This window comes from Neophocaena asiaeorientalis, unplaced genomic scaffold (genome assembly GCF_003031525.2).
Source record: "Neophocaena asiaeorientalis asiaeorientalis breed wild unplaced genomic scaffold, Neophocaena_asiaeorientalis_V1.1 scaffold134, whole genome shotgun sequence".
Taxonomy (NCBI): domain Eukaryota; kingdom Metazoa; phylum Chordata; class Mammalia; order Artiodactyla; family Phocoenidae; genus Neophocaena; species Neophocaena asiaeorientalis.
In genome coordinates this window covers 11,409,882-11,431,835 of record NW_020185339.1, presented here as the reverse complement: position 1 = coordinate 11,431,835, position 21,954 = coordinate 11,409,882, and the positions used below count along the sequence as shown (strand labels likewise).

The following is a 21,954-nucleotide window of genomic DNA, read 5'->3' as shown; positions in this document are numbered from 1 at the left end:
AGTGGTTTTCAAATAATCAGGGAAGGAAAAGCTTTCAAGGTTGAATAGTTAAATGCATACAATGGGGGAATACCCCTCTGGGATTACTATCTTCCACCCAAGTTTCTTTGGTTTTAGATAGAAACCATATAGCCTCTTTTTGGTTTAATGAAAGACGCTAGACAAATGGGTTCTGTTCTTGACCTCACCAAACAGCACTTACTAGCTAAATATGCACCGTCTGGTAGGCACATTAGTAGAGCATCAAAACATGGCTTTATTTTAACTAAGCATTATAATAATGTACAGATGTACAAATTTGCCTAGTATTTCATGGGGCTGTTGCTCTGTCTTCAACAATTAGATTGCATTGTAGCTGTAAGACCAGATTTGTGGCAGTGTGTGTCATTAACAATTTTTCTACCAAGCACAAATAACCCACTACAGACTGAAAACAAAACAAAACAAAGCAAAACAAAACCAAAGTCACCTTTACATTTGGTCATATTGATATTCAACGTAAGACCGCATGTCACTAAGCAAATCATTCAAACTATAGTTGGGAGATACTTTCTAAACCCCGTGGTCGTAAGAACAAGGAATTGAATGATAGTGCAAGCCTATCTCTTCACTGTCCTCAAAATAGAACAGGACCCATCTTCTCGTGAATTTAAAAAGACACTGGAATGTTTTTATGGGAAAGCAGTTCAAAATAAGAAGTACTGATATAGTTATAGTGAATATCCATATCTCCTACTTCAACCCTTTCCCACCGGAATGTGAAAAGTGAATAAAGACAGCAACATTTTTCAAAAAGTTAACTTATATTAAAAATATTTTTATAAACAATTTTAATACTACAAAGTAGTATTGCAATACAAAGCAGTTCAAATATTAACTGTTCTTTAAACTGTTAAACTTTATTATAAATTAAAATTTCTTTACAAAAAAAATTGCACATAATATTTGACCACTCTTAGGTTCTGATGCACTGGCATTTGCAATAGTTTCTTTAATCTTCAAGTTAAACAGTCTCGGCAAGGAGTCCAGAACGTAGAAAGGGCAATAAACAACCCTGTTAGAGCATTCAAGTGCAACTAGCAGACTTGTGGCCATGGCAGTTACACTTTCCTTAAGATGGACTGCTTAAGTTTTAAATCCTGAAATGAAGAATCTCAAAAGGTTTAAAGAGGAAAAACTAAAAGGGACTGCCGGCTTTTTACTGTAAACACAGCCCTGGAAATTAAATCCCAAACAAGAATCTCTCAGGCATCAGAGAGTGTCAAGTGAATCAGGAATAGCACAACATAAAGGAAGGGGGAAAAGTAAAAAATAAAAACAAAAACAAAGCAAAATGAAAATAAATGTCAGTCACTTTGAGGAACTATACTTACGTACATGATGTTATGAGAATCTGGCAGGGCCTAGAAGCAGGCCAAACAGGAAGTTCATTTATCCAAGCGAAGAGGGTCATGTTCATTGCTTCCGGTTTTGAGGATAGGATATTGTAGGGGACTTGATATGATCAGTAATGCTTGTCTGCCTTACACAGACCTTAGCCAGGGATCAGCCTAATCTTGAAGGATCATTCAAATAATTTTTGGCAATTATTATAAGGACTTAGAACTGACTGCACCCAGTGTTCAGTGATTCTTGCTTTCTGTTTTGTAACTGTTTAAATTTAAGAGCTCATTTAGGCTGACTCCAATCTCTTGGCACTTGGAAACTAGTTTTCTCAGGTTATCAGTTTTACCTCCTTCTGACGCTTCAAACAAGAGTTGCTGTAAAAGACAGGGAAGCATAGAAGTAAGACTTAGCTAGATTTTGAGCATTACCACATCAATGGATATGGCACATGCAGAAAATTTATAGGAAAACTTCAAGATGAAATAAAAGATAAAAAGCATTACATCTTTCCACAGTGATGCACAAAGAGGTAACTTCTGTAAGGCTCTCTGATATAAACGGTGGACCTATAAGATAGATATATATACAATTCCATCAGGAAATGTGGTGGAAAACACCTTCATAATCCTAACTATTTGAATGGTACTTCATAATATAACAACATTAAAGACAACATGGTTATGCTGGATTTTGGAGTTTCCAAACATTTAGAGTTCTTAGGATGTTAACTTCTATGCTTTAATCCTTTTAAATTGAGAAGTCAACAAAAAGGGCAGAATAGCTATTTTAAAAAAAAAAAAGCAACCCATCTGATAGTCAATCACGGCTTACCTCTCTTTGTCCCTTTAGAACAATCTCAGCAGCAATGGCTCTAAGAAAAAAAAAAGGAATATAGAAAAGGGAAAAGAAAAATTTATATATCTTTGAACAAAATGAGATACTACCACTGGCAGAATACTGACTGTGGGAATCTGAGTACAAAACTTCCTGAAAGTAACAGGCTAAATTTCCAAGGAGGGTAACCTATAGTGAAAAGAAAAATTCAACAATTTTTATCAACTTTACAATAATAAAGCAGACCAGTGTTTTGAACATAAATAACGTTCATGAAAAATACTCATAATTACTAGTAAAAAAAAATACTTGGCACTAACACCTTTAAAAGAAAGAAGACATCAGATTATAATAGGGGGAAACCCCGCATTTCAAAAGAGATAGTCTTAATATGTGTATAGCAGATCTGTTTGTTTGGTAACAGTATTGTTATCTATATGTTCTCCTTCAAGGAAAATTAAAACTATCCATTTTGCTTCTAGAGGCAATTGTTAATGAGCACGCCTTCACTCTTGGTATAAAACCTCAGCAAGTGCCAAAAACAAATCTAAATTAGAAGAGAGATCTCTCCGGGGGGGAAAAAATAGATGTCATTTCAGATTTACCTGTCTGGAGCAAACCTTATAAATAAAAGCAATAGCTATAAAAACATGTACATGATTGTTGCATTACATTTTCCAGGTGGCCAGGCATGTTGGGATATTATATGTAAACATCTTGGCTTGAAGTTTCAGAATCTGAACATTGCTTTCTTCCCATTCATGTTGAAGTAGCCTGTAAAGTACATTCAGGAAAATGAACAAAAGCATTGCAAGTACAGGGAACTCCAAATGAGCTCTATGAGCAGAATGTTTGATGAAGCATAATTTTTGGTCAGTTAAATTCTATCAAGGCTATTCAGCAAGTATTTGTAGAATGCCTCTTACAAAACTTACCCTGGGAAAGAAACATGCAAACTAGCAAAAGGTCTAGTCAAAACCCATACCATTTCAACAAACTAAAATAAGGCTGATGTATTCCTATAGGATACTAAAGCATTCTCTCCAAATTACACTCCACATTCTCCCTCCCTGTAAATTTTCTAAAATAATGAATTGATATATTAGAGCAATTTCTTGGTATTTTTCTTTCTTTATTAAACACAGTATACTTAATTGTGAATGTTTCTTGAGCTAAAATGTAATAAGTACAGTGACTAATTATTAAGTTCTCTATTCTGAAAAAAAAAGGACAAGGATGACCTTAAGAAAATAAGAAGTATCTGGGCTTCCCTGGTGGCGCAGTGGTTGAGAGTCCGCCTGCCAATGCAGGGGACACGGGTTCGTGCCCCGGTCCGGGAAGATCCCACATGCCGCGGAGCGGCTGGGCCCGTGAGCCATGGCCGCTGAGCCTGCGCTCCGCAACGGGAGAGGCCACAACAGTGAGAGGCCCGCGTACCGCAAAAAAAAAAAAAAAAAAAAAAAGAAAATAAGAAGTATCAAAAGTAGAACTTTACCAACAAAACCAACAATTAAACTACCTATATTCCAAAATGCCTAGCATTATAGAAACTACTCAAAACATCAGCACGTTTTCTATTTCACATGTTTTATCAAAGGTGATGTTTTATAATACAAATTTCTATAATTAACTTTGGCAGATTAGCATGCTTATTACTAAGAATCTTTATTATAAAACGCTATGGCGTTATTTTGTTACTCTTATCACAGTCTTAAGCCTTTGAATTTTTTTCAATCTCTTATATCATTTTCCTACATACATGCTAAGTGGAATGTAAATGCTCTAGAACACAAAGGGATATTTGATAACTATTTTAGGCACCTTATAATCCACAAAACAAGCTTAGAAACATAAGACACAACTGATGCAGTGGAAATGACAGCACAAGTAGAAGCCAAAGCTTTAGTATGCAGTGTACCTTTTTGAGTCAAAAAGCACAATTCCTGAGGGTTGAAATGGGTTTTACTCTATCAGAGCAGAAAAACTACAAAGAAATGCTCTAAAAAAATCTTGTAATTGAATGTATGAAATCCCTGGATAAGTGTTTCTCAAATGTGGTTTGAGGGCTCTAGCTCAGGAACCTGCATTTTAAATAACCATCCCAGGAGATTCTGATACATGCTAATATTTGAGAATGACTGACGTATATGAAAAGAAGTCATAGTAGGACTTCCCTGGTGGCGCGCCTGCCAATGCAGGGGAAACGGGTTCGAGCCCTGGTCCGGGAAGATCCTACATGCCACAGAGCAACTAAGCCCGTGCGCACAGCTACTGAGCCTGCACTCTAGAGCCCGCGAGGCACAACTACTGAGCCCACATGCCACAACTACTGAAGCCTGCGCACCTAGAGCCCACGCTCTGCAACAAGAGAAGCCACTGCAATGAGAAGCCCGCACACCACAAGGAAGAGTAGCCCCCGATCACCGCAACTAGAGAAACCCCACGCACAGCAATGACGACCCAATGCAGCCAAGAATAAATAAAAAATGAAATAAATTAATTAAAAAAAATAAGTCGAGACTTCCCTGGTGGCACAGTGGTTAAGAATCCACCTGCCAATGTAGGGGACACGGGTTCGAGCCCTGGTCCGGGAAGATCCCACATGCGGCGGAGCAACTGAGCGCATTCGCCACAACTGTTGATCCTGCACTCAAGAGCCTGCAAGCCACAACTACTGAGCCCGCGTGCCGCAACTACTGAAGCCCACGCGCCTAGAGCCTGTACTCCGCAACAAGAGAAGTCACCGCAATGAGAAGCCCGCGCACCGAAATTAAGAGTAGCCCCCGCTCGCCGCAACTAGGGAAAGCCCGCGCGCAGCTTATCTCTTTAACACTTAAAAACCTCTTAGGTAATACTCCTTTGCTGCATAAAACATGCTTTGTGCTTATAATGCATGTACTATGGACAGATGGTATGTGCTTAGGAGACACAGGTGAACTTTACTTGAATTATATGCCCCCTTTTATAATCTGCAGTTTTCTGAAGTGACTAGATCTCCACATTGACTTTTACACGAAGAGTTACATATTGCTTAACAACTTTGAAATTAAAGTGGAAATGAGGCAATAGCCAAAGAGCAGACTATTAGCAAGTTTTCAAGAATAATTTTATATGAAGAGCCTATACAATTGAGCTAAGAATTTTATTTTTTCTTACCTCAGTGCAAGTCCAGAATTAGTTGGCATAATTGAGCAAAACCGTTCCAAGGTTTTGGAATGCTGGATCTTTGGAATACAGCTCAAATAAAAGAAAATAACCTGTGAAGGTTGGGGAGGTGGGGAAAGGAATACAACAAAATGTGAAATCCAGTTACCTATGTGTTTTAATGAGAAAACCAAAATGGTCTTTAAGACATGAATGTATAAATTATAACAATGTATGATGCTGTGAGTTACAGTTCCTACCATTAATTATATTAGTGACTTTCCAAATATGAATTAGGAAATATGGTCTAGTGATGAGAGCCATGGACTGAGAACACTGACAAGAAGCCAGGAGTCCGGGTTTTCATTCCTGAGTCTACCTTTACTTGCTGTATAGCTGGGCAAGTCATAGGGCTAATAATACCTGCCACATCTTGCTCATGGAATGCCCGTGTGTAAATGACTTAATGTCCATAAAGTGGTTTGAGATCCTGGGATAAAGAATGGCATAGAAGTACAAAGCATAATAATTGGTTATCCCGGTAACAACAAAACCACCCCACCAAAAAAATAAATAAATAAAACACAGAGATGTTTTAGTCTACACTGAGCTTTAGTAGCTTTTAGCTTACACGCACTGAATAAAAGGGGTCTCTGAAAATAAACCAATTTTTAAAAAACCCTTTGCTTCACTGCCTATAAGAAGATGACCTTATAAATATATCAATATCCAGACTCTACTCTTAAAATTCCAAACAGCATCTGATTTCAGCTTTCTTATGTCCTATGTATAGCTCTATCTGCTTGACAAAATACTGATAAAAAGAGCAGCTACAACATGTAAGCACATTCTTACTTATTTTGAAGTTATAGAATTTTTCATTCAGTAAAATTTCCAATTACTCAAGCAAAACATTACTGACATTATTACAATTACTTCTTTTGATCTCTTCTTTAATACGTATTAAACCTTAACATCTCTTCACTTTTGCTTCAATGCTAAATTTTCTTAAATAGAAGATAATCAATATGCACATTTTATCTTAACTGAAATTTAAAGGGCTCTGTGCCTAGATTTTGAAGAGATAAATAGAAAACATGGTCAAGAACAACAGTAAATGCTAGTAAAGTGGTCCTAGGAAAATCTCTCGATATTAAACAGGAGTTTTGGTATCATTTAAGTCCCCTACTTTTGTATAAATATCTAAAGAAAATAAGTTTTAAATGCTTACCCTATTATGAAATTCATAGTTGGACCAGTAATCAGCACTGCTAAAAGGAATGGGGTATCGGGCAGGGACTGTAACCAAACATCTATTCACTAAATCAGTAAAAAATCTGAATTCCTGGACTTTGTTTCTGGATCCAGCAGCTCTATTATTGGCAAAGACAAGATAACTGCCAAAAGAAAAACATCATAATTTAGAATAATTAAGCCAGTAATTCTCTAACAAGAAAGCTCATCAACCCTTCCCCAACCATATCCCCTTATTTCAAATCCCATTCTTGGGCTTCCCTGGTGGCGCAGTGGTTGGGAGTCCGCCTGCTGATGCAGGGGACACAAGTTCGTGCCCTGATCTGGGAAGATCCCACATGCTGCGGAGTGGCTGGGCCGGTGAGCCATGGCCGCTGAGCCTGCGTGTCTGGAGCCTGTGCTCCGCAACAGGAGAAGCCACAACAGTGAGAGGCCCGCGTACCGCAAAAAAAAAAAAAAAAAAAAAAAAAAAAAAAAAAAATCCCACTCTTATTAAGAGGAATTAAACTTACTCCAGCCAAATCTTCTGCACTATATCAGACTTCATGGCCACCCCTAACGCTGCCTCATATGCCTCCACTGTCTCTTTAATACTTGATTGAAGAGGATGACAAAGGCTGTTTAAAAAATGAAGGAAAACATTGTATGTCTACAGCTCAATTCGATCAGGTAAAGGAATGACAAAGTATAAACATTACAGATATTATTACAATAGAATCCTTCTTTTGATCTTTTCTTTAACAACGTATAAACCTTAGCATCCCTTAAATTTTGCTTCAATGACTTTAGCAACAGGTTAATTTTAACACAGTGTAATTCAGTAATAAATAACAGATGCAAGCCTAGTATGCAACATTTCTCTCCACAGTAGATAATGTCTCACCAGTATATCAGCCACAAATAAGGAACTTGGTGGTTAAACATTTCATCATCAAAATTTCCTTTACATAAACGGGCTGGAATATCAAGTGGTCCTGGGATATTTAAGAGATACCTGAGGAAAAATATCATGTTTGAAATTATGCCTATGTACACATGGATTACTATTGCTTTTTTAAAAAAAAAATCCTGTTTCAACTAAAACTTCCTTGTTTATACAGTAATGAGACTTTATTTTCATGTGTATACCATACCCCTTTGGTCACATCTCTAGCATCATATATTTATTATCTTATACATATTTGAATAATTCTTTTTCTATGATTTTTAAAAATTTTATAGCCCAAATTAAACAAACCACCATAATCATCTAATGAAACCTAATTAAAAACAGAGAAGAACAAATGAGACTACCAAGTATCTAAAATTTTCCCACAAAATCTGTACTTTCTTGAAAAAAAAAAATCTGAGTTATAAAACTTGATATCTGAAAACAATTTCTCTCTCACATACACACAAATACCACTCTACATTTAATTTTAGACATGATATAAAAGCGTATTCTGTAACATATTGGCCCATAAGGCACTTGTCAAAAAGAAGTCTATGATCAAATAAGATTGAGAAATACCGCAAATTAAAGCCCCCTCTTAAAAAGCCACGAAACATATTAGGATATTAAAGGCTCTAAGAAGCCAATCAGTAAAAAAATCTATTTTACTTTGGTAATTCAGGTTTCCCCCCAATATATTTGAATCTGTGTGTATAACATTACCAGCATCTTCAGGAACAATGTTTTTAAAGGCAATACGTTGATTTCAACGATGACAACCTAGTATTAACTGTTCACAGTGAATTTAGCAATTATTTCAAGAAACTAAGTTTTAATGGATTAGAGAGGCTGTATGGCGGCTGGGGTGGGGGAGGTTGTGTGCTGGGGGCCGTAAGAAAGGGAAGAAATGGTACTTCTAGAAGGCAGATTATCATCCTGACTTGGCCATTAACTAGCTGTATTACCATGAGTTAATCACTTAACTTCTAAGAATACTGACTTTTCTCAACTGAAAACTGCAATAAGTAAGAAGAGATAACTTTAAATCTAATCTATGTAAGACTATCCCTATGCCAACTTCAGTAAGATGAATGAAATCCCCAAGTTAACTTTTATGGTTATCTACTAGTCTTCAAATTGATTTGAAACACACGAAAATTACTCCACCTCAATCTTTCTGTCTGTCCTTATACTAAATTTTACACATAAAATTTTCCAGTATAAAATTTATACTAAATGTTATATAGAAAGAGAAATGACAGACTCTAATTCTAAATAAATATTACAGTTCTACGTACTTTGCTTTACAATTTCTACTCATGAAATAAAAAAGTATTTTGAACTTATGAAGAGCACTGACTTCTCCTATTAATAAGCTTCGGCTCTTTTATAAATTTTAAAAATTTCTATCAATACCAAGTAAGTGTGGCAATGCTGAAAACTCTCTCACTTACTGCCATTCTCTTAATATTTGACTTTTGTATAAATATCTAAAAAATAGGTAGGCTCTCATCTGTGCAAGCTTTCACCACATCTACCCAAAATAAGGACTTCAAATTGTCTAAATAAACTAAGCACAGGATACCTTTTCCTCATAATTCTTGGTGAATTATGAATTACAACTTTACACACAAAAAATAATAAAGCAAGGTGACTTAGTAAATAATGAGAAGATTATTTGGAGGTAGCCCACTTTCACATTTTTATTGTCACTTATTTATTCTGCTTCATTAAGCTGACATCAAGAAGATCTGAAGATCTTTGACCATGGCACAAACTGGCAGCATCTTCTTCAAAGCTAAAGCAATTACCTCCATGCTGAAGGGAAGATCAGAACCAGCAAGTCTTTAAAAGTCTGGTTCAGCCTTGAATTTATCCTGTGCTTAAGTCTGAGATGTTAAAGCAATCTAATTTAAACAGGGAGAAAGTCAGCATGGGGAAGCTAAACAATCTCTAAATTTCTCATACAACAGTTTAATTTTTCTCTATTAATTTGCATTTCAAATTATTCTTTTGTAATTAATTATAAGATGTTAATCTATATGTAGCAAAGCAGAAAGACTTTCAGGAAGAGTACTAAAATCACTATGTCAATAAACTGGCTATCTACTGTAAGAAGACAGATGTAAAGACTCAAGTTTGGTAAAGAATGGTGACCCCAAACTTTTTGCCATATCTCAAATAAAACTGCCATGTTCACAAAATATTCTAGGGTGGATAGACCACTGACTTAACAAAATGTGGGTTATTTTTGAAAATATTTTTTTATATAACACTGCTATACTGTGGGTGGGTACAGGGAGGGAGCACCTAAGAAAAGAAAAATATATGCAAACATTAGACTTGCATATATAAATCTAAGACTATCTTCACTTAGTATTTTCCACAAGAATATTTTTTTAGGTGATATCCAGCTTAGACCTATCTTCTCTCAGTTCTTCCTAACATACAATAAAAAAGTATGTCATGACAAATATCTTCCTTTTGATGCTGTTTTACTTAGGATCAGCAAACTACACCTACCTTCATAAATAAACTTTTATTGGAACACAGCCATGCCTATTCATTTATATACTGTCTATGGCTGCTTTCTTGCTACAAAAGCAAGGTTGACTAGTAGTGACAGGCCATATGGCTTGCAAGCCTAAAATATTTACTATCTGGCCCTTAAGGAAAAAAGTTCGCTGATCCCTACAGAGAGATGAGGAAGAAGGAAAGAGAACATTAAAAGCCTCCAAAAAAACCCCACTCTTTAGGATCTGAACAAGAACTCACAGGGAAGCAAATAAAGGTAGTAAATACAGAACTCTATATAAGCTACTGAGAAAGTGATGGTTGAGAAAAGAATTCTCCAAAGTTTCTTACTCAACAACTTTCAGAAGTTAAAGCAGTTCTCTTTAGAATTTCTTTTTAAAAAGGCATATTATTTACATTCACTTTAAAATCACCAATGCAATAAATTAAAACTCATTTTTTCGAAAATCACTGAGATTGTCTCAGGATAATTTGTTGCTACAGTATTAATTGCTAAAATTAACAATGACAGTAATTAAAAGAAGCATGAATCACCATGGTGTTAACATAAGTTTAGTGTTCTTAATCCAAAGAATGCAAAACATTTTACATCTCGTGTCTATTTTTATTAAATTCTATTGCCCTTATAACAATTCTGTAAGAGGGTATTCAAGTGTCTTAAAAAAAAAATCAGTCTAAAATATAATCAATCCACCAAGAAATTGGTAATCTTTTCACTGAGCTACACTATTTCTCATTCCTCTACAAATCAAGAGTTCTACAAACTTACCGAAACAGATCCAAGTTACTATACTTCTCAAACCCAGGTTTAAAGAAGGATGCGATAAATTTCCGCAAAAATGGAAGAAGATTATCTCCTCGATTCTATTTTTAAAAGAAAGAGGAGGGATACACATTAGGCTTACAATGTTTAATTAAAATCTTTCAAGGGAGGAAAAGCCCTCCCCCGCCCCCCCAACCACTGACTAGATTAGGTTTTTTGAGTAGGTGGAGGTAGAGATGACTTTTGTATTCTGATCTCCAAATTGAACTAAACATTAAACAGTTTAACACCCAATATACCACAAGCTCAAGTTTCACTCACCAATTTCACCAATTAGCCATTAAGCTCTATTTACATGTTTGGCACTGTGCTAGGTGTTGGGAGTAGGGGAGCTCTAAATCAGAATAAGACATGGTCCCTGCCCTCTGGGAGTTCTTAGAGTAGTATACAAAGTAGCTATAAGCAAAATTACAATGTAATGTAATTAAGTGCAATGGTAGAACTATGCATGAGGTATTATGGCAGAAAGAGAAGGAATACCTAACAGTATTGCAAAGGGCAAAAGGATCAGTAAAAGCATCCTGGAGAGGCTGACGCCTGAAACATCTTAAAGGATGAATAAACGTGAAACATAAAAATATCATATTTAAGAATTATGAAAAAAAAAGAATTGAGTCTTTTTTTTTTACCTGTGAGATGAAGAATTTGCACGTATGATAAAAAACCTCTGCATTCTGAAGATTTTTTTCAAATGCAGTAAGCCACACTGCCCTAGCTTTGTCGTGCTGATTTGTTTCCAAATATAAAGCAACAAGGGATTCCAACAACTGACAGTTCATGGGACATGATTCCAATAAATATTTACAAAGCTTCACTGCAGCCTCATACCTTCACAAGAAAAACACACATTTAAACACATGAAAAAATCAATTTTTAATATGAGGTTAACTGCTCGTCAATTAAGTTTTACCTCTCAAGAAGCTGGTGCAGAACAATCATGTTTGTGTAAAGTGGAACACAAGCCTCTACTCTTTCCTCAACAGTAAGACTCTCATCTGTGCAAGCTTTCACCGCATCTATCCAAAAACACAATAACATGAATCAAACATAAAATGAATTATGTGACTGTGTTATTTAAACTCTAAGGTAGCCTATTCTTTTGTTTGACTACATCTTATTCACCTTTACTAAACTCCTGGTTTTCATCCAAAGGAGGTATTTCAGATATCTCCAAACTCCTAAAATTGAATCTTTCACCCTCACTTTCCTGTTAAGAATAAAACACCCAATATGAGCTCTTGCATCTTTGCATTTATACTAAATTCCTGAAAAATTATGTCAAAGAAATTAAAGAATGAATTATCTTTTCATCTTTCTCTGACCCACTTCAAGAGGCCTTGCTCTGCTGATCTACAGCCATTTAAACGTCTCCCCCTAAACTTGATCTTTTCCTTACTCCTTCAAAACACTTTTCCCTTTGTAAAGAGTCCTTTATTCGATCTTGCTACTTCTTAGAGAAAAGTCCTCCACTGTTTCACTTTGCCCAACTGTCACCATTTCCTCCTTGCCCAAGGTGGTATGACTTCCCAGAACTGCTGAGTTTAAAAATGAATGCCATTCTGAAACAGCACTTTTGAAGTTCACGTATAAGGATCCTATCTAAACAAATCTATCTCTACATTCATTTTATCTGATTAGCATTTGATAATGTTCTTCTTTTTAATTTCTTCTTGCCTCTGCTTCCAAGAGATTGTTTATATTTTCTCTTGGTCTCATTCACTGACTCAATTCTCCCTTTTACCCCTTACAGCTATACTTTAAAATCTCCATTTCCTCAAAGAAAGTATCTCATAGCTTCAGCTGGTGAATAACTTACTGGGAGTGCACATTAAAAACTGTAAAGCACTATATAATACAATAATTTCTATGTTGATAACTTTCAAATCCATTTCTCTATCCATCATTGTCCATTTAAGGTGCACTTCCTTATTTCCTTCTGCCAACAAGCATTTCCACTTGGGTGACCAATTATCATTCATAAATACCACTCCTACTACCAAAATCAGTCTTCCCAATTCACCAGTTTTCTATTAGTACCCTTTCCTTTTCCTGGTCTCAAAACCCTGAAATCATCTTTGACTATTTTTTCTCTTCTTCCCTGACATTTAATCTGTCCCTAATCTCTATATGGTAACTTAAAATGTCTCCAATAAATACTCTCTCTTTCCCAGGTTACTTTTTTTAATGCCTCAGTTATGGCTGTCAGCTTCTGGTTGGTTTTCCTACCTTTGGTATCATTTCTCTCCAGCATATTCTTTCTTTCTTAAAGAATTTCTGTTGCCATCAAGCCTACCATACTTAAAAGTTCTTGAAAATCTGGTATCATTTCCACTTATCAAGCTTAATTCCTACTGTTCTCCAGCACAAAAAGTCTCACTTTGATAAGGACTCTCCCTTCTTCTAATCTCCCTTTAAATCCATTGCACCAATTCCTATCTACTTGTTGTTTTTTGTTTACTTAGCTCCCCTAATAGGAATGTCCTTTTACTTCCTTTCTTCCCTAGTTTATTCAATGAACATTTACTAAGTGCTCAGTACACTGCCAGACATTATAGGCCCTTGAGAAATATAAAAATAAGACAAGAGTCCCATCTTTGAGGAGGAGGCCCACCATGTCAGTCACATTACAGGCAAGCTTCAAAGTCCAGCTCCAAGTCCTAATTCGTCTGTGAAGACATACTTGATCATGCCAACCTGCAATAATCTCTTCCCTTCAGGTTTATGGCCTGTACCATGTAATTCTCTAAATCACAGATCCCAGTCTCTTCTCTAAGCACAGAATTTAGACTATATACTAATAGACAGTTATGTGGCCTCATATGTTTATTAATTATGTCAGATGTATAGATTTTATCTTCTGACTAGGCTATATACTTCTTATTAGAAGGGAACAGGCTTTATATCTTATATATGTTCCAAAGCAGATACTTTGGTTAGTACAGAGGAATCAAACTCACTGATTGATGGAAAAAATATTAATACTTGAAAAAATAAGATATTATCTTTTAACTTTCACCTTGATAGATTGCTTTACAAAAATTTACCTGGTTCTATGATTCAATCAACTCATTAAACCTATGTAAATATGCTATATTATGTACATATTTAGCTGATATCCTTTGCCATAATCAGAAAAACGTAACTTTCATAGATGCCAATGCCCATCTTATCTGATTCAATCCTTAATTTTTTAAGCATTTATATAATAAAGTGTAAAACTTGCAATACATAAATTTGTTTCATTTAATTTTGAAGAATCATAATAAGCGATAAGTTGATGTTCTAAATAATTTATAAACATTTATACTTACCTTCAAATACTGCTAACAACATGTCAGGATTAGTCTTTACATCTTGAACTGCTTGCCACGGCATTAGAAATGGTTCTATATTAACAATTCTTGAAGGATTGGCATTAGACGGATCATAAAATTTTGAAGGGAGAACGTTGAATTCAATAAGATGTATGTAGGCCAGCCATGCCAAACATCGATCACTTGTTTTAAGGTATTCAGCTACTATTCCATCATTAGCCAATTTCAATGCGTTCTAGGTAAAATGGAAAAATAATCTGAAGGTGTTTTTAAAAATATTCCTAATAAGATTCAACTGTGAAGGCAAAGAAGATTAAAAGTGTTTTATTTCTTTGGCATGGTTCTTAAATACCTAAGTCAAAATTCTGATACCAATTTTTTGAATGGAGAAACTCTTTAGAGATATCAATACCAGATTAATGTAATTTTTACTATGCTACGGTTTATGACATAATTAATGAAAAGGTTAAATTTATTTGTATATTTTAAGTACCTTGATATTCAAAATCTAATAAGATAAAGAGAAAAGAGTAAAAATAAACAAAAAACCTCACCACACCCATATAGAAGATTTTCACTAATTTTTTCCCCTTATGGTTTGAATATTGAAGTTTATTCTGGTGGGTACTCAGCAAATATTATTTTCATTTAAACCTCATAAACACTCTAAATAAGGTATTATCCCTACTAAATAAGCAAAGGAGGAAACAGCTGTAAACTTACCCAAATTCACACAACTTACCAGTAAGTGGCAAAGATTCAAATCTAAAGCCTGTGTCCTCATCTTTCAACAATGCTACCTGTACTGTTTTAAACCTTTAAAAAATTCTCTACAGAATGTCATTAAATGCTATAATAAATGTTTACCTGTAAAACTGCAAGTGCACTTTGGCATCTTCCAGTAAATATGTGTAGCTGAACTCTAAACAAAAGAGCCTCTAAAAGCTGAAAGGACAGAATATCTGATGTTTCCCGCTTGGCTGCTCCCATCAGGAACTCCACCATTCTCTCACATACGTAATCCTTTTCTTCAAAGGTGCTTTCTAGGTGCAGAAACTGCCCAAATGGATTTCATATGATTACTCCTGCTTCATAAGAATATCTAAAACTACAGATTTTTCACATTTCATTAAGAAACTATCACATATTAAAAATTCAATTTCTATAAAAAGGATAATTACAAATATGTATAAACCCATTGTACAGTACTATAACCTAGATTTCCCCTTCTACCACAAGTCGGAAAGTGGAATCAGATGAAAACTAAAACAATACAGATACACTCTCAGAATTATCACTAAAGCAATTTCACGTCTCCTTTCCTTGAATCAATAAATGGCAACAAGACCATGATGGATCTTCAAAAGCTCACGTTTATGATCACATACAATCTGAATTGCTCAGGTGTGTGACTGTATAAAAATTTTGAGAATAGCATTCATATAAGAAATATGTGACAAAATAATTAAAAGATTTAATCTTTTAAAGAAATTAAGAGGTCCTTTAAAGACCAAACAACTTAAGGAAAAACATTACACCCTATAATTTGTGGTGATCAATAGCATTAACTTTGGTACAAGGCTGCAGGTTAAAATCCAAGCATTTTTCATTGTCTAAATCTATTCAGTGAGTTAGGAGAGTAACAAAGTGGCAAGTTCTTTCATTAAGGGATACCATGTTATCCAAATCTGTCTGTTCTGAATTTCAGTTAGCAAGTAAATGACAGATCTGATAGTAACAGTTTATATGAAAGTTTATCTGAATCTAATAATTCCTGAGTTCAGCTGGTAAAAGTTCACATATTAATGAATATTTATTTTATAAGTGAATTAATCATAATTTTAAGTTTAAGCCTGGGTAAAAAACACCCCATTTTCTCAGAGAATGAGGAAAAACCCACTTTTTCACCAAATCTTTTAAACTTAGCAAGGTTCGATATTAGTATGATTTACAGATAAAGTTTTTTCCATAAGTAACAAGGGCATATAATAAAAAGACCAAATTATTTCCTGGCTTTCATGAAAATGTTATATAAGCATAAAAAGAATATTATTAAATTATTTTCAGGTGCTTAGCAAAAAATTCATTTAACTTTGCCCAAACCAAAACTGCTTAAGAATAGGTTAGTGTAAAATGTTTTAAACTGTTTGTTTCCTCATTACCAATAAAGTAAACAACAACAAAAATCACCTCTTCACTAAATACTGTCTTGTTTAGTCTAAGTTAATCCTGACCCAGAGAAGTGGTTTTGAGGTTACTGGACAGTGAAAGTAAGGTTATTATTATATCTATATGCAGACAAAACATATGATCTATTAACCTACACATCAATATTTAAGATGACCTAAACAATTATTGATAACAAACACACACACAACTTTATCTTTTCTACTCACAGTCCAAAAACTTTGATAATCAGGAGCATATTCAACAGCTGTTTCACACATTTCCTGCACCTCCTCCTTGGTTCCTCTTTTTGAGAACAATCTGAGGTAATGACACCAAATTTCTGGATTGTCTTTGTTGTTTTCCAAAGCTCGAGCCAGAACATTTAAAGCAGAATCCAAGGACTCGGAACACAGCCTACATGTTTGAAAGAAAAAGCAGGACCATTTTTTTTAACACTTGAAGATACTTTTTAAATCAGTCTAGTTCTAATAAGTCAACTTTTAAATTCCATTTTCTATTAGAACCTACCAAGAAGTTAGAATCACCAATGACAAAGGGAGGTAGATTAAGATTTTAAATCACATCCATCCAAAACAGGTCCCGATTTCCCACAGACCCAACAATTCCCTTTTAAGTGGATGTTCAATGCACATTTACCAGATAAAAACACAGTATTATAAAACCACTAGATTATCAACTTCAAATGTGCTTTATGTCCATATTCAGCAATACCTTTTATGATTTACACTGGTCTGGGAATGGGAAAAGTTAAACAATTCTCCCTCAAGGCCAGCTACTACCAGCACAAAATAATCAAAGCTTTCAATATAATAGTTCTTTTCAACAGTCAAGGGCTCGCTATCTCTTGGAGGAGAAAACTGTCTCTCATGATCCTATTCATAAAATAATGTACAGTTTTTTGGCCTTCACTCAGTAAATGAGTCAGAAAAGAAAACATTGTAACTTATTCTATCAACATGAAAATGACACACAAGGTAAGTTAAATAAGCACCATATTCAGGTATGTGTGATGTATTAGCATTCTGCAGTGCTACCTTAAAAAAGTTTTTATACCAAGTTTTAAGACAGAGCAGCCTGTTTAAAAAAAAAAACAAAAACACCTTACTATTGTAATTCTAAAATTACAGTAATAAATATTACTCCTGGTAATAAGAGATTATTCCTGGCAATCCTATCAACAAGTAGGAGTCAAAAAACACAATTATTTAATAGGAGCTGTCATTTTTGAGATAAATTACTATTTATCTTATTTGAATACACATAATATAACACCACACACAGAAAAAAGTCAATTCACCAGAATTTAGAGGTTCTTAGACAAGCTTTAAATCTCCAAATTAAAATTAACATAAAATTTAACCTGTTCCACTGTGACTTTATCACAATTTTATTGAGACCATGACTACCTGACGTATTAAAAACTCCAATGATTAATTCTTGGACCACTCAGAATTTACTGTTTTAACTGACACTACTTTGAAGTAAGAGCCTACTTAAGTTAAAAACTGTAGCTAATTTATTACCCATACACTAAGCCATGCACATAACTCAAGATCTAATCTTAAACTTTTTCTAATAGCTTTAAAACAATTAAGTGCTTTTGGCTGTGTCAAAAAAACAAAGACTCCATTGATAGCAGCAAGGAAACCTGATTACCAGAGATGAAATAAACTTCAAACATAAAAATATAAATGTGCACCAGTTTACACAAAGATAGAAGGGGACGTACCCCTCATTTTGATTCAAGTACTTGTATGCAAGCTTGAGCCAAAGTTGTACATGAGAAGGATTTTCAAGCACACTTGCTTCTAAATTAGCAATGTCATCAGTCTCATTTGTAAAGTATCTGACATCATCTGGAGTGACAACTGTATCCAAAGCTGGAACATTTATTCGGTTCTCTGGCTGGAAGACTATAAGAAAAAGCATTATTAGCTTCACAATTTCTCTAAATCCACAAACCCAAGAAAAAACGACTGGCCTTATCTTTAAAATAATCTAAAAATCTAAAGCTCATAGCTTTAAGGTAGAGCAATCATATAGTTTATTGTCCAAACCAGGACACTTCTAAGAGTAAAAAGGGATGTTAATACAAATTACACCAGGATGACATGTATAAACTAGGACTCTGCTGGGCAAACCAGAAGTATGACCTCTCTACTCTTAAGCGTAAATGACATAAATGACATCAACTGATAATTCACATTCATTAAGTTTTAAGAGAAAGTTATAATAATTTATGAAAATGATTTATTCCATATTCCACTACATCTAAATTAGAGAAAAAGTGTTAATGTAAATAAGTACAGGAGAGCATATTTGCTAATCCACAAATAGTAGGCAATTAAATTATGCAAACTTGAGAATATAATGTAAGATGTACTCGACAATAAGGCACTCATTTATACATTTCTTTGTTCACTCATTTAACTCATTCATTCTGTGAGCCTACTGCATGTCAGAAAACAAAGACTCAAAGATAAAACAAAACTCCTGCTCTCAAGAAGGACACAGGCCAGGCAGTAGTTCTCAAATGGGAGCAGCACTGCTCCCCTCTCCCCACTCAAGTAATATTTAAAGCTGTCACATTTACTAAAGGGTGATCCATGCATTTACTGGGCAGGGGTCATGAAAACAAAACATCCTGCAATATAAGGCACAGTCTTGCCCAAGGACGAACGAATTGCCTTAAACGCCAAGCAGCATCACTTTTTTGAAAACAGAAACTTTAAAAAGGCTAGTAGATTACACCAAAAGATTAGCAAAGTGTTAGCAAAGTGTAACACGACAATTTAATGATTCTGGATCTTAAATTACTTCTTACCATACTTAATAGGTCCTGTAGATTGTTCCTCATCACTACTGAAATTATTCTCTGAAATAGGTTTTCTCCAAAACTTTGGCTTCCACTTTCTTTTATCTTTGTAGGTTGTAAATGGAGGTGCTAAAGTAGACATTAGACTGCTGGTTAACAGAACTAGTCTTTTATTGTTTTGAAGGATACCCAAATAGTACTCAAAAAGAGCTGAATTTATTCTATCATGTTACTCAGACATGGTATATATATATTTCTACATAATGCCAAAAAAATTGTTCTCATAAACTCCAAGGTCCTTTTGTGTGAGAGAAAGATACATATACTCACTATGGCCTTTACTTTCATTGACATTGCTCACAAGGAGAACAGCCATCTGGTCCATTGACATTCGATCTTTGTTTACTCCAAAAAGTTTCTCAACATATTTTTCTGAAATTAGAGCAATGCTATCTTCATAAAAAGTATAAAAAATATGGATTACAGAGATGAGGCTAATTAAAGAGTATGAAGTAAAGAATAGTTTAAAAATTAAAGGTACTAGTCAAAAATACCTATGGCCTTCTAAAGGGCAGGGTCTACATTATCTTAACTACTACAGCAAATCCTACCATATCATGCACCCCAATGTGGACTGAAAAAAAGTATTTCCTAAAACAACCTAAGCAAGTGAAAATTAAAGTCCCTAATTAGGAATGACTAAATAGATTCAGTGATGTTACAATCACTCTGAGTTGTGATAATACTGAATTTAACAAACACTAATTCCCCTACTTCGAAAAGACTTGTAGTTTAAGGTTTAATATTTGGCACTCAATCTGGGGAAAACCTTAACAACATTTATTCACAATGTCTGGCAGTAATCTATGCTTTCTACAGTGTCAAAGTGTATAAAGTCCTTTTTTATTTCATTGTAGAATCTGAAACTATAGTCACCTCAACTTCTAATCCCCCTCTATTTTTGAAAATTAAATAGGGTCTATTTTTAAATCATTGGTAATATTTCTATACTATGTTAACATATTCTTCTAAATAAAGTGAAATATTTAGATGAGCTCCATCAAAAGAACTGTGTGCAATAATGGAAATGTCTTACACCTGCACTGTGTTACCGGTAAGCACTTACCAATACTGAGCTCAATAGTGCCTACTGAGCACCTGAAATGTGGCTAGAGTGACTGAGGAAGCCAAATTTTTATTTTAATTAACTTAGATTTAAATAGCAACACATGGCTAGTGACTACTGTACTGGACAGAGCAGATCTAGATAAAGTGTCACAGATGAATGTATTGAATTATTATGGCTATTTAAAGATGTCAACAACTGAATATAAAACTTTTAAATTGCCTAAATTCAATTTTCACTTGGGAAACAAGAGGTCTTTAAAACCTGCTGCAGCAGCAATTTCTTCATCAGTGCTTGTCTCTGAACAACCAATCAAAGACAGATTATATGACAGAATGTCCTGGAATAGCTGTTTTCGGCTAAGCGTATAGTCTTGTGTATGCTGCCTAAAATAAAATAACAACACAGAAAAGATAATCATGTATATATCAAAGCTACATAACCAAGACTGCCTTTTAAATTATAAAATGTTAACAAATAAAAACTACTCACCACTGACAATCATCATCATTACATGTTCCTGTTAAATCAAAACGGCAGAAACACTGATCTGGTTCGATCATATTACTATATGATACTGAGCTTAGGGGAAGTTTTTCCTTGGTTCGATAGTATGGACTAAATCTAAGAAGAGAGGTAGAGAGGCACATTACGATGCTCCATAAACATTCCTCAGAAATTTTTTCATTTTTTCTTTCTCAATTAAAGTTTCTATACTTTGAGCTTATTATTTATCTAATTACTTAATGCCAAAATTAACTCTAGAAAACAACCAGAATATCAAGTCATAGGGACAAACTACTTTTATACCCAGACATAAAATATCTGAAATAGAAAACAAAGAACAACAATATCCTGTATTCTAAACGTAGTGTTTTCCTACCACATAATAAAGTGCTGTATAACACTGGTATTTCTTCCACACATTACCAGCCAACCAAAAAACTAGAGAAAAAGTCTATACTACCTGGTAGGTGTTGTACGATTTTATGATTAAATCATACCAATTTAATAGTCTCACAGCTTCTAAAGAGTCTTTAAAAAAAAAAGAGACAACCTCCCAAAGTTAATCATTGGAAAGTGTCAAATCAATTTTATGAAAGCTAGCCAATGCATTCCTTAGAATAACAATAAAATTAAAAAGCAAAAAATTTAAATTCTCGTAAGACTACAGTTATTTTTCCTAAAATCCTTAATAGATATAGTAATTCAGAATTCTCCACAATTTCACCAGTAGCCAGAAATTAGGATTTGATAAGAATTAGTAAACCCAAGTGTGAGTTAAATCTTAATTCCTATTTGGTTCAAGTTTGACAACAAGGCACTTAAATTTTTATATTCCCTAAAAGGACAAGTTCATTTCTAAGCAGCCATGATTCAATTTTTTTTCATTGTCATCACACATTCCAGATTAAGATATCATTAAGAACAAGGAGCAATCCTGAACCTCAAGTTTACTGAATCTTTCTTCTATACCTGTAAGACTTAAAAACTAGAAGGGGACTATGGTAGGGTCTAAACGGATATGGCTTCACTTCTGTTGTTTTACTCTGTCCTGTCACGAAATCCACATCCACAGAAATCTCCTGCAAAAGAAAAGAG

The 21,954-nt window shown here is 34.5% G+C and overlaps 1 protein-coding gene across 2 annotated transcripts in view; it reads right to left on the bottom strand.

The window, feature by feature from the left end:
* Window positions 1–801: 801 nt before the first annotated feature.
* ZFC3H1 (zinc finger C3H1-type containing) overlaps window positions 802–21,954 on the bottom strand; it is a 51,714-nt gene continuing 30,561 nt past the window's right edge. For both annotated transcript variants that reach the window (XM_024736457.1, XM_024736458.1), the window contains exons 16-35: window positions 21,829–21,938; window positions 20,845–20,976; window positions 20,617–20,738; window positions 19,557–19,658; window positions 19,236–19,355; window positions 18,141–18,324; window positions 16,618–16,804; window positions 15,089–15,277; window positions 14,219–14,456; window positions 11,818–11,923; window positions 11,537–11,735; window positions 10,854–10,948; window positions 7,502–7,612; window positions 7,131–7,235; window positions 6,596–6,761; window positions 5,377–5,477; window positions 2,893–2,994; window positions 2,218–2,257; window positions 1,890–1,952; window positions 802–1,760 (exon numbers count right to left, since the gene is read on the bottom strand). In XM_024736457.1, the coding sequence (XP_024592225.1) occupies window positions 1,623–1,760; window positions 1,890–1,952; window positions 2,218–2,257; window positions 2,893–2,994; window positions 5,377–5,477; window positions 6,596–6,761; window positions 7,131–7,235; window positions 7,502–7,612; window positions 10,854–10,948; window positions 11,537–11,735; window positions 11,818–11,923; window positions 14,219–14,456; window positions 15,089–15,277; window positions 16,618–16,804; window positions 18,141–18,324; window positions 19,236–19,355; window positions 19,557–19,658; window positions 20,617–20,738; window positions 20,845–20,976; window positions 21,829–21,938 (2,610 nt within the window). In that variant the 3' untranslated portion in view covers window positions 802–1,622. The remainder of the gene's footprint in view (window positions 1,761–1,889; window positions 1,953–2,217; window positions 2,258–2,892; window positions 2,995–5,376; window positions 5,478–6,595; window positions 6,762–7,130; window positions 7,236–7,501; window positions 7,613–10,853; window positions 10,949–11,536; window positions 11,736–11,817; window positions 11,924–14,218; window positions 14,457–15,088; window positions 15,278–16,617; window positions 16,805–18,140; window positions 18,325–19,235; window positions 19,356–19,556; window positions 19,659–20,616; window positions 20,739–20,844; window positions 20,977–21,828; window positions 21,939–21,954) is intronic.